The 12,759-nt window shown below is 50.3% G+C and overlaps 1 protein-coding gene across 1 annotated transcript in view; it reads left to right on the top strand.

Moving 5' to 3' along the window:
* Positions 1 to 11,748, top strand: part of LOC110520792 (cingulin) — a 28,647-nt gene extending 16,899 nt beyond the window's left edge. The window contains exons 5-20 of the mRNA XM_036967443.2: positions 1,287 to 1,382; positions 1,964 to 2,085; positions 2,325 to 2,436; positions 2,537 to 2,749; positions 3,954 to 4,102; positions 4,954 to 5,074; positions 5,150 to 5,362; positions 5,474 to 5,695; positions 5,793 to 6,041; positions 6,203 to 6,373; positions 7,103 to 7,354; positions 7,884 to 7,967; positions 8,047 to 8,165; positions 8,458 to 8,566; positions 8,670 to 8,833; positions 11,554 to 11,748. Coding sequence (XP_036823338.2) covers positions 1,287 to 1,382; positions 1,964 to 2,085; positions 2,325 to 2,436; positions 2,537 to 2,749; positions 3,954 to 4,102; positions 4,954 to 5,074; positions 5,150 to 5,362; positions 5,474 to 5,695; positions 5,793 to 6,041; positions 6,203 to 6,373; positions 7,103 to 7,354; positions 7,884 to 7,967; positions 8,047 to 8,165; positions 8,458 to 8,566; positions 8,670 to 8,833; positions 11,554 to 11,692 — 2,535 coding nt within the window. The 3' untranslated portion in view covers positions 11,693 to 11,748. The remainder of the gene's footprint in view (positions 1 to 1,286; positions 1,383 to 1,963; positions 2,086 to 2,324; positions 2,437 to 2,536; positions 2,750 to 3,953; positions 4,103 to 4,953; positions 5,075 to 5,149; positions 5,363 to 5,473; positions 5,696 to 5,792; positions 6,042 to 6,202; positions 6,374 to 7,102; positions 7,355 to 7,883; positions 7,968 to 8,046; positions 8,166 to 8,457; positions 8,567 to 8,669; positions 8,834 to 11,553) is intronic.
* Positions 11,749 to 12,759: the final 1,011 nt, after the last annotated feature.

Here is a 12,759-nt window from a genome sequence, read left to right as displayed (position 1 = left end):
CTCCTCCATACAGACCTTCTCCAGATCATTCAGGATTTGGGGCTGTCGCTGGGCAATACGGACTTTCAGCTCCCTCCAAAAATGTTCTATTGGGTTCAGGTCTGGAGACTGGCTAGGCCACTCCAGGACCTTGAGATGCTTCTTACGGAGCCACTCCTTAGTTGCCCTGGTTGTGCTCTTACTGAGGGAAGGAGGTTGTTGGCCAAGATCTCGCGATACATGGCCCCATCCATCCTCCCCTCAATACGGTGCAGTCGTCCTGTCCCATTTGCAGAAAAGCATCCCCAAAGAATGATGTTTCCACCTCCATGCTTCACGGTTGGGATGGTGTTCTTGGGGTTGTACTCATCCTTCTGCGCTGGCTTGAGCAGGGGGACCTTGCATGCGCTGCAGGATTTTAATCCATGACGGCGTAGTGTGTTACTAATGGTTTTCTTTGAGACTGTGGTCCCAGCTCTCTTCAGGTCAATGACCAGATCCTGCCGTGTAGTTCTGGGCTGATCCCTCACCTTCCTCATGATCATTGATGCCCCACGAGGTGAGCTCTTGCATGGAGCCCCAGACCGAGGGTGATTGACCGTCATCTTGAACTTCTTCCATTTTCTAATAATTGCGCCAGTTGTTGCCTTCTCATCAAGCTGCTTGCCAATTGTCCTGTAGCCCATCCCAGCCTTGTGCAGGTCTACAATTTTATCCCTGATGTCCTTACACAACTCTCTGGTCTTGGCCATTGTGGAGAGGTTGGAGTCTGTTTGAGTGTGTGGACCGGTGTCTTTTATACAGGTAACGAGTTCAAACAAGTGCAGTTAATACAGGTAATGAGTGGAGAACAGGAGGGCTTCTTAAAGAAAAACTAACAGGTCTGTGAGAGACGGAATTCTTACTGGTTGGTAGGTGATCAAATACTTATGTAATGCAATAAAATGCAAATGAATTACTTAAAAGTTATAATGTGATTTTCTGGATTTTTGTTTTAGATTCCGTCCCTCACAGTTGAAGTGTACCTATGATAAAAAAATTACAGACCTCTACATGCTTTGTAAGTAGGAAAACCTGCAAAATCGGCAGTGTGTCAAATACTTGTTCTCCCCACTGTACATCTCTATACATCTCTATAGTACTCTAATAGACACTTCTGTAGTACTCTAATATACATCTCTGTAGTACTCTAATATACATCTCTATACACCTCCGTAGTACTGCTCATCCTCTTATTTCAGTTTGTCATTGGTGGTGCTAGCTGTCATTCTATGGGGTATCCACTAAAGTCACTCTTCCCCTCTCAGCCCAGTGAGAGCTCTGGCGAGGAGTGGAGGAGAGAAAAGAGGGATCTGGAGAGGAAGATGATGGAGCTACAGACCTCTCTACAGGAGGAGAGGAGGGTGAGTGGAGGAGAGTAGGAGAAAATGAGGAAGGAGTGATCATTTGGGACGTGATGGAAAGAGTGGAGCGATGGTGTTTGTTTGGCACCTAGGAGACTCTCACGGTGAGCTGTTTCAACAGTACACACACCAGCTGAGCCCACCGTGTGCGTTTTCTGAGAGGAGCTGATGTTTTTAGTGGCAGTCTAATCTGAATGCCCTAAAAGCCCTGTAAATGGACCACAGATGATTTTAAACCAGTTTAAACCTGTTGGGTTAGAGGTGGACACACACACATTATTATATCTGATAATGAGTCATTTTGTGTTGGCTTAAGGGAGTTGGGCTAGTATTTAACTCTAACACCCTATAATCACTTAATCATGTATGTGAATTCTACAGTGAGGATTAAAGCCTGTCTGACACTATTCTGAAGAACACACAGACACACAGCATGTTTAAATAGAGAATCATGCCTGTTCTCCAAAATATTTCTAATGGTGTAATTAAATACTACCACTCTGTCACCTCCCCACTGTCTGTCGTTGTCTGATGTTGTGGTGGTCATGTAGCCTACAGTACAGGACTGTGTGTGTGCATAGGGCTCTGTGGGCAGTTCTGACCCTGTGTTAAAGGCAGAGCTGGATTCATGTCTGGATGAGAACATGCAGCTCCAGGAGACTGTGGACAGGAAGAAGACTGAACTACACCAGACACACTCTGAGTGAGTAACAGTGAGCAGGACAAATTACCTGGGTAGAAGGAAACCTTGAGAGGAACCAGGAAGGTTGAAAGTGACTCCAGGCTGCTGGATCAGAACTGGTTATAATGATGGCTTATTGAAAGGTTCTTTGTTAGTGTTGAGATAAAGAGCATCAGATCTCTCTTGTAAAATAGATTTTATCTCAATGAGATCGACCTGTAGAAATAAAGGTTGAATGAATAAATCACGGTCTCTGTCAGGCTGAGTCAGTTGCGTATGGAGAGAGAGAGTGCTGAGTCCAGAGTCAGAGAGATGGAGGACCGACTGGGCGAGCTACAGGAGGAGCTGAGGACAGAGAACGACGACAAGACGGTAACACAACATTTGGGTGGTCTTGAGACACAAGATCTTTGTTGTGCACTCTTTGTAACTGTCCTGTGTTATGTGTTATGTGTGTATTGTGTGTCTACAGGACCTGGTGACGTGTCAAGCGTCTCTGTTGGAGGTGTCCATGTTGAAGCAGAAGCTGGAGGATTCTCTGAGACAGAGAGAGAGGGAGCTGACGGCCCTGAAGGGGGCTCTGAAGGACGAGGTGGCCACGCACGACAAAGACATGGAGACACTTCGAGAACAGTACAGCACTGACATGGAGAAACTGAGGAGTACCGTGGAGCAGGTCTCACAGGTACACACACACGTTTCAGCGTTTATTCACCATAGTCACAGGATACAACCGGTGGAAAACGGTAGTCAAATTCTGACTTGAGAGCTCTTTCCCACCCACACGCGTGCACTGAGGGAGCAGCAGAGCGTGAAGTGATTGAGACCCACTGGACTTGCTTCACACCGGGGCATTATAGCAGATTACACCGTTACGTTTGACTGCACAGACAAAGCCACAAGCAGTACATCAGCTGATCTCACATTCTTAATGACACGTCTTACTCCCTCTCTCTCCCCACTCTCTCATATCATCCTCCCTCTCGCCACTCTCTCTCTCTCATATCCATCCTCCCTCTCTCTTCTCTCCCCCTACCCCTCTCTCCCCACACTCTCATATCCACCCTCCCTCTCTCTCCCCACACTCTCTCATATCCACCCTCCCTCCCTCTCTTCTCTCCCCCCTACCTCTCTCCCTACACTCTCATATCCACCCTCCCTCTCTCTTCTCTCCCCCCTACCTCTCTCCCTACACTCTCTCATATCCATCCTCCCTCTCTCTTCTCTCCCCCCTACCTCTCTCTCCCTACACTCTCTCATATCCACCCTCCCTCTCTCTCCCTACACTCTCTCATATCCACCCTCCCTCTCTCTCCCTACACTCTCTCATATCCACCCTCCCTCTCTCTTCTCTCCCCCCTACTTCTCTCTCCACACTCTCTCATATCCACCCTCCCTCTCTCTCCCTACACTCTCTCATATCCACCCTCCCTCTCTCTTCTCTCCCCCCTACTTCTCTCTCCACACTCTCTCATATCCACCCTCCCTCTCTCTCCCTACACTCTCTCATATCCACCCTCCCTCTCTCTTCTCTCCCCCCTACTTCTCTCTCCCTACACTCTCTCATATCCACCCTCCCTCTCTCTCCCTACACTCTCTCATATCCACCCTCCCTCTCTCTTCTCTCCCCCCTACTTCTCTCTCCCTACACTCTCTCATATCCACCCTCCCTCTCTCTTCTCTCCCCCCTACCTCTCTCTCCCTACACTCTCTCATATCCACCCTCCCTCTCTCTCCCTACACTCTCTCATATCCACCCTCCCTCTCTCTCCCTACACTCTCTCATATCCACCCTCCCTCTCTCTTCTCTCCCCCCTACTTCTCTCTCCACACTCTCTCATATCCACTCTCCCCCTCTCTTCTTTCTCCCCCTCCTTCTCTGTCCCCAGTCTCAGGCGGGTATCGAGTCAGAGCGGTTGCGTGTGAATGCGTCGGTGCGTACTCTACAGCAGCAGCTGGAAGACTGCAGGGACGAGAGTGGCCACTGGATGACGCAGTTCCACAATACTAGAGATGAACTACGGACCACCAAACAGGAGTGAGTACACGCACCTACAGAGAATACAAACTTACTGTGAAATGCTTACTTTTAACCAACAATGCAGTTTTAAGAAAAATAAGTTATTTAATTTACTTAAGTAAAAAATTGACTGGTACTGTACACACACACGCATTTCACTTACCAAGTCTTACACATCTCTTCCTGTTTTTCAACCATCCATGTATACATCTATGTAACCATCCACATGTCCCATTTCTGTACCGTCTCCTCCTCTCGTGTCTTATTGACTAGAGACGCGCCCATCACCCCTGAGCCACCGTGAGGGAGTCTATATATGTGCTGTATATAGGTTATAGCCGTGCCAGTAGCCAGCCGTGCCAGTAGCCAGCCGTGCCAGTAGCCAGCCGTGCCAGTAGCCAGCCGTGCTAACCCTTAGCCTATAATTTCTGCGACCCTGCGGAAATGTAATTAAGATATTTAAAAAATCCCAGCAAAATGTCTGTTTAAGCTAGAGAGATGTTTTTTTGCATGGGCTGCATGCATGTTAGTAGCTGTGGTACAATTCCATATTTTAGAATCCTCTCTAGAGGGTTTTAATAGCTGCGGTTAATAGCCGGGGTTTATGGCCGTGTAGCTGACATTCCAGTTAAACCAGCTTCTGTGTTTCTCTATTTGACTGACTGACTGAAATTGTGATACCATAGAATGACCTCATTTTAACAACTAAATGTTTGATCAACTTTGAGGGACTGATATCAGCATTGGAGATTGAACTGTAGCTTCTGTGATCAAACTAAATGATGTCTGATCAGTGCTGATCTGTGACTTGATTTCTAGATTTTGAAATGGATCTTGTATTGGTTAAAATGTGTGTGTTTGTGTTGCAGGATGCTGCAGGCTCGTCTGGAGAAAGAGGAGCTTGAGGAAGAACTGAATGAAGTACAGGAGAGGGTCAACACCATGAAACAGCAGATACCAGACCCCAGTCATACACACACACTCAACCAGGTACACACACACACTGATTCTGACACACACTCTCAACAAGGTACACACTGACACTGTTCTCCACTGTAATTTCAGGAGCTGCAGAGTTTGCGTGCCGATCTGCAGCAGGCCCAATCAGAGGCAGAGAAGAAAAGGGCGGAGCTCGATAAAAAGGTTATGGAGGTAATCTCCCTGAAGAAGGCCAACCAGGAGCAGGAGGCGGAGCTCAAGTATGAGATGGACAGGCTGAGGGGCCAATCAAATCGAGCCAAAGAGGATCTGGCCAAGGCCCAGGAGAGAACCAAACAGGTGTGTGTTGTGTAGTACCAGCTATGTGACTGGGAAAGATGGCCACTTTTCCTCCCTTATATTCACAATCTCCATCCTTCTCTCACTCACCTCTATTGTTTCTCTCCATAGCTCCCTGACCCGTCGGTCGTGTCTGGCCTGCAGTCAGAGTTGACTGATGCTCGTGGGGAGAGAGACCGACTGGGAGAGAAACTCTCCAGCACTGAGCAGGAGCTGCAGTCAAACACAGAGCGGCTGGCCAGAACCCAGACAGAACTAAACGCTCTCAGAGACTCACAGCAGGAACAGGAGGCAGCTAACACACGCCTCCGAGAGAAACTCTCACGCCTGGAGGTGAGACATACACACACATTACACTACCTCTTTCTCACAGCTCTTTGTTAGTGGGTGTGTTGTTTCACAGTATGTATATGTGTGTGTGTGTCCCCAGTCTCAGCTGGCTTCCAGTGCATCAGAGAGTTCGGAGGCAGAGCTGTCCCTCCAGGCGGAGTTGAGGGGGCTGAGGCAGGAGCTTGACGAGGCCAGGAGAGAAACCTCTCGGCTGGGCCAGGACCACCGGCAGCTCAGCCTGCGTCTGGAGGACAGGGAGAAGGAGAGGGACCAGCTCACACAGACCAACACACAGCTGGAGGAACAGAGGAGACAGCAGGAGCGGTCCCTGGACAAACTCAATAAGGAGGTGAGGAGTGTGTGTCTACATGGGTTTTTCTGATGCTCTGTGTACTGCATTGAAGTGCTGTGTTTACAAATGTACACTGTGCAAATAAAAATCTCTCTCTCTGTCTACTTACTCCTCGCGATCTCCCTACTCTCACTCTGCCTCTTTCTCTGTCCATGTAGTTTGAGTCTCTGTCCCAGTCGTCTGGTGAGGAGGTGCAGGTTCTCAGGGCCCAGCTGGAGGAACAGAGAGAGAGATCTCGCAGTGAGACACAGGAGGCCCAGAGGCAGGGCAATGACACACTGGTAGAACTGGAGAGGAGCCAGACCTCCCTCAAGAGACTGGAAGAGGAGGTGAGAGGGAGGAAGGGACGGGGTGAGAGAGGAGGAGGAGGGAAAGAGGGAGGAGGAAAGGGTCTTCAGGAGGTGAGAGAGAGAGAGATGGATGGATGGATGGAGGGAGGGAGGGACGGGGTGAGAGAGGAGGAGGGAAAGGTCTTCAGGAGGTGAGAAAGAGATGGATGGAGGGAGGAAGGGACGGGGTGAGAGAGGAGGAGGGAAAGGTCTTCAGGAGGTGAGAAAGAGATGGAGGGAGGGAGGAAGGGACGGGGTGAGAGAGGAGGAGGGAAAGGTCTTCGGGAGGTGAGAAAGAGATGGAGGGAGGGAGGAAGGGACGGGGTGAGAGAGGAGGAGGGAAAGGTCTTCAGGAGGTGAGAAAGAGATGGATGGAGGGAGGAAGGAAGGGATGGGGTGAGAGAGGAGGAGGAAAAGGTTTTCAGGAGGTGAGAGAGATGGATGGAGGGAGGAGACGGAGGAGGAAAGGGTCTTCAGGAGGTGATGGTATTGGTCAGGGGTAGTCAACTCTCACCCTGCCGGAGCCTGCTGCTTTTCTCTTCTACCTGATAATGAATTGTACCCACCTGGTGTCCCAGGTCTAAATCAGTCCCTCATTAGAGGGGAACAATGAAAAAACACAGTGGAACTGGCTTTGAGGTCCAGAGATGAGTTTGAGGGCTGAAGGTGATTCGTCTTTAACGCTGATCCAGAGTGTGTGTGTGTGTGTGTGTGTGTGTCGTGCGCCAGGCGTCCCGTCAGAAGAAGGAGCTGCTCTCTGTGGTTGAGGAGAGAGACAATGTTCAGCTGGACAAGGAGCTGCTCACCAACCGCCTGCACCACCTAGAGGCTGAACTGGAGAACAGCAGGAGCAGCCTCACAGACAAGAGCAGGGAGCTCCGCAGCACGGAGGACAAGATGAAACGACTGGAGCTGGAGCTGGAGGAGGAGAAGGGATCTGTGGAGCTACTCACTGACAGAGTCACCAGGACCAGAGACCAGGTACACACACACACACACTATAAATGTGTGCCTAGCAGCTTTCACCAGTCTGTTGGTTAACAGTTGAAAGAACCAGGACCAGAGACCAGGTACACACACACACACTATAAATGTGTGCCTAGCAGCTTTCACCAGTCTGTTGGTTAACAGTTGAAAGAACCAGGACCAGAGACCAGGTACACACACACACACTATAAATGTGTGCCTAGCAGCTTTCACCAGTCTGTTGGTTAACAGTTGAAATAACCAGGACCAGAGACCAGGTACACACACACACTATAAATGTGTGCCTAGCAGCTTTCACCAGTCTGTTGGTTAACAGTTGAAATAACCAGGACCAGAGACCAGGTACACACACACACTATAAATGTGTGCCTAGCAGCTTTCACCAGTCTGTTGGTTAACAGTTGAAAGAACCAGGACCAAGCTAGGAAAATAATGTATTTGTTAACTCTCCCCTCACCCTCTTTCTCCCCTCACCCTGTCTGTTGTTCCTCTGTCTGGCGCTCCTCTGTCTGTCTGTGTGCAGATGGAGCAGCTGCGTTCAGAGCTGATGCAGGAGAGATCCTCCAGACAGGACCTGGAGCTGGACAAGAATGCCCTAGAAAGACATGTACGTTAAGTCTGTGTCTCCACTGAAATGATCTTAAGGTCTGAGTGATGATTGATTATGCTTAAATCTCTCTGTCCAGATGAAGGAGTTGAAGACCAGAGTATCTGATATGGAGGGTCAGTCTCGCTCCTCTGTAGGAGTGGCTCAGCTGGAGAGTAAAGTTCACGAGTTGGAGGAACGCCTCCACAGTGAGGATAGGTACACCGCACACTACACGTCCCACAATGCACCACACCCCAGGAACACCCCAGGAACTACAGACGGAACTAATGCACCACATAGTCTGGAATATGATATTTTGTAACAAAAGCTGATTTTGTGTTTGGTATGGTAGTTCACTATTAGTTAGAGAAGTGTACCTTAAATTGACATTCACATTATTGATGACAAGTAAAGCTTATGATATTATGAACTGGTCACTGTATCCAGAATCACCTTGTTTATGTTTGTGCTAAACGTGTGTGTGTGTGTGTGTGTGTGTGTGTGTTAGGGAGAAGAACTCCATGTTGTCGTCTCAGCGTCGCCTGGAGAAGAAACTGAAGGAGCTCAACTTTACCCTGGAGGAAGAGAGACACCAACACACAGAACAGAGAGACCAGGTACACGCGCGCGCGCGCGCGCGCACACACACACACACACACACACACACACACACACACACACACACACACACACACCCTGACTGATTCCTCTGTGTTGTAGCTGTCTCTGCGTGTGAAGGCTCTGAAGAGACAGGTGGATGAGGGGGAGACCGAGGTAGAGAGGATGGAGGGATTGAGGAGGAAGGCCCAGAGAGAGATGGAGGAACAGATGGAACTAAAGGAGGCCTTACAGGGCAGAGTCACCGCGCTGGAGACTGAGCTCAAGTAAGTCTGTGTGTTGTGTTTCCAAGTCTGACACTCTACCTGTTTCACATGTTAGATGACTAAGTATCTCCTTTCTCCTAGATGTGGCTCTTCTTCTGAACCAGCCCAATTCTCTCTGTTCCTCTGTTCTCTTCCACTCCCTCCAGACCTCTTTCTGTTCCTCTCTTCTCCTCCACTCCCTCCAGACCTCTTTCTGTTCCTCTCTTCTCCTCCACTCCCTCCAGACCTCTTTCTGTTCTCCTCCACTCCCTCCAGACCTCTTTCTGTTCTCCTCCACTCCCTCCAGACCTCTTTCTGTTCTCCTCCATTTCCTCCAGACCTCTTTCTCTTCTCCTCCACTCGCTCCAGACCTCTTTCTCTTCTCCTCCACTCCCTCCAGACCTCTTTCTGTTCTCCTCCACTCCCTCCAGACCTCTTTCTGTTCTCCTCCACTCCCTCCAGACCTCTTTCTGTTCTCCTCCACTCCCTCCAGACCTCTTTCTGTTCTCCTCCACTCCCTCCAGACCTCTTTCTGTTCTCCTCCACTCCCTCCAGACCTCTTTCTGTTCTCCTCCACTCCCTCCAGACCTCTTTCTGTTCTCCTCCACTCCCTCCAGACCTCTTTCTGTTCCTCTTGTCATTGGTAATGAGTTCAGTGAGCTGACATTTACTGGCAGCCTGTTCACTCCCCACAACCAAACTAGCGTGCGGTGTGTGTTGTGTATCATTCTATGGATCACTGAGCTCCTCTCTGATCCCTCAACAGAGATGCTGCTATCAGACACACGTCATTACAGAATAAAGCAGTCGGATTCAAACACACACACACACACACACACTTATTCAACAGTCACACTCACCCAGCTGTCTCATTAAACCCCACCCAACAGTGCTGTGGGAACACACACACACACACGTACGTATGTGCAGGTCAGCTGTGAATGGGGAGACAGATCTAGCAGACAGAGCAGTCATCCCTGTACAGTGGGGAGAACAAGTGTTTGAAACACTGCCGATTTTACAGGTTTTCCTACTTACAAATCATGTAGAGGTCTGTAATTTTTATCATAGGTACACTTCAACTGTGAGAGACAGAATCTAAAACAAAAATCCAGAAAATCACATTGTATGATTTTTAAGTAATGAATTTGCATTTTATTGCATGACATAAGTATTTGATACATCAGAAAAGCAGAACTTAATATTTGGTACAGAAACATTTGTTTGCAATTACAGAGATCATACGTTTCCTGTAGTTCTTGACCAGGTTTGCACACACTGCAGCAGGGATTTTGGCCCACTCCTCCATACAGACCTTCTCCAGATGATTCAGGTTTTGGGGCTGTCGCTGGGCAATACGGATTTTCAGCTCCCTCCAAAAATGTTCTATTGGGTTCAGGTCTGGAGACTGGCTAGGCCACTCCAGGACCTTGAGATGCTTCTTACGGAGCCACTCCTTAGTTGCCCTGGCTGTGTGTTTCGGGTCGTTGTCATGCTGGAAGACCCAGCCACGACCCATCTTCAATGCTCTTACTGAGGGAAGGAGGTTGTTGGCCAAGATCTCGCGATACATGGCCCCATCCATCCTCCCCTCAATACGGTGCAGTCATCCTGTCCCCTTTGCAGAAAAGCATCCCCAAAGAATGATGTTTCCTCCTCCATGCTTCACGGTTGGGATGGTGTTCTTGGGGTTGTACTCATCCTTCTTCTTCCTCCAAACACGGCGAGTGGAGTTTTAGACCAAAAAGCTATTTTTTTCTCATCAGACCCCATGACCTTCTCCCATTCCTCCTCTGGATCATCCAGATGGTCAAACTTCAGACGGGCCTGGACATGCGCTGGCTTGAGCAGGGGGACCTTGCGTGCGCTGCAGGATTTTAATCCATGACGGCGTAGTGTGTTACTAATGGTTTTCTTTGAGACTGTGGTCCCAGCTCTCTTCAGGTCATTGACCAGGTCCTGCCGTGTAGTTCTGGGCTGATCCCTCACCTTCCTCATGATCATTGATGCCCCACGAGGTGAGCTCTTGCATGCATGGAGCCCCAGACCGAGGGTGATTGACCGTCATCTTGAACTTCTTCCATTTTCTAATAATTGCACCAACAGTTGTTGTCTTCTCACTAAGTTGCTTGCCTATTGTCCTGTAGCCCATCCCAGCCTTGTGCAGGTCTACAATTTGATCCCTGATGTCCTTACACAGCTCTCTGGTCTTGGCCATTGTGGAGAGGTTGTAGTCTGTTTGTTTGAGTGTGTGGACAGGTGACTTTTATACAGGTAACGAGTTCAAACAAGTGCAGTTAATACAGGTAATGAGTGGAGAACAGGAGGGCTTCTTAAAGAAAAACTAACAGGTCTGTGAGAGACGGAATTCTTACTGGTTGGTAGGTGATCAAATACTTATGTCATGCAATAAAATGCGAATTAATTACTTAAAAATCATACAATGTGATTTTCTGGATTTTTGTTTTAGATTCCGTCTCTCACAGTTGAAGTGTACCTATGATAAAAGGTACACTTCAAAAATTACAGACCCACAGTATGTATTGTATGTCACACCAGTCAGTTCCCATATCTGACCAGCAGAGGGCTCTCTCCCTGACAGATACTACAGGGAACCACACTGTCTACTGTAGAAGTCAACTGTCCCACACATGTTTGCTGAGATCCACCTACAGCCTCTGTTGTAGTGAACAATAGACAATGAAGATAACATTTCTGAAGCTGATGGTGGTGTGTTTCAGGAGGAAGGTGCAGCAGGCGCAGCGTCAGGCCCTGGACTCGTCGGCTCTGAGCTCTGACGAAGATGATGAAGGCCTGTACGACCCCTCCAGCATCACGTCCATCCTCACTGGGAGCAACCTTCACACCAGCTCCTGCTAGAGGGAGGGGGGGGGGTAGTGGCAACCTTCACACCAGCCCCTGCTGGGGGGGGGGGGGCAACCTTCACACCAGCTCCTGCTAGAGGGATGGGGGGGTAGTGGCAACCTTCACACCAGCTCCTGCTAGAGGGAGGGGAGGGGGGGGGGGGGTAGTGGCAGTGGCAACCTTCACACCAGCTCCTGCTAGAGGGATGGGGGGGTAGTGGCAACCTTCACACCAGCTCCTGCTAGAGGGAGGGGAGGGGGGGGGGGGGTAGTGGCAGTGGCAACCTTCACACCAGCTCCTGCTAGAGGGGGGGGGGGGGGGGGGGGGTAGTGGCAACCTTCACACCAGCTCCTGCTAGAGGGAGGGGGGGTAGTGGCAACCTTCACACCAGCTCCTGCTAGAGGGAGGGGGGGTAGTGGCAACCTTCACACCAGCTCCTGCTAGAGGGAGGGGGGGGGGGGTAGTGGCAACCTTCACACCAGCTCCTGCTAGAGGGAGGGGGGGGTAGTGGCAACCTTCACACCAGCTCCTGCTGGGGGGGGGGGGGTAGTGGCAACATTCACACCAGCTCCTGCTAGAGGGAGGGAGGGGGGGGTAGTGGCAACCTTCATACCAGCTCCTGCTAGAGGGGGGGGGGGTAGTGGCAACCTTCACACCAGCTCCTGCTAGAGGGAGGGGGGGTAGTGGCAACCTTCACACCAGCTCCTGCTAGAGGGAGGGGGGGGTAGTGGCAACCTTCACACCAGCTCCTGCTAGAGGGATGGGGGGGTAGTGGCAACCTTCACACCAGCTCCTGCTAGAGGGAGGGGGGGGGGGGTAGTGGCAACCTTCACACCAGCTCCTGCTAGAGGGAGGGGGGGTAGTGGCAACCTTCACACCAGCTCCTGCTGGGGGGGGGGGGGGTAGTGGCAACATTCACACCAGCTCCTGCTAGAGGGAGGGAGGGGGGGGTAGTGGCAACCTTCATACCAGCTCCTGCTAGAGGGGGGGGGGGTAGTGGCAACCTTCACACCAGCTCCTGCTAGAGGGAGGGGGGGTAGTGGCAACCTTCACACCAGCTCCTGCTGGGGGGGGGGGGGGGG

Source organism: Oncorhynchus mykiss, chromosome 3 (genome assembly GCF_057628025.1).
Source record: "Oncorhynchus mykiss isolate SJ-2025 chromosome 3, ASM5762802v1, whole genome shotgun sequence".
NCBI lineage: Eukaryota > Metazoa > Chordata > Actinopteri > Salmoniformes > Salmonidae > Oncorhynchus > Oncorhynchus mykiss.
Note: the sequence above shows the minus strand (reverse complement) of the source record. Positions and strands in the feature narration are given on the sequence as shown.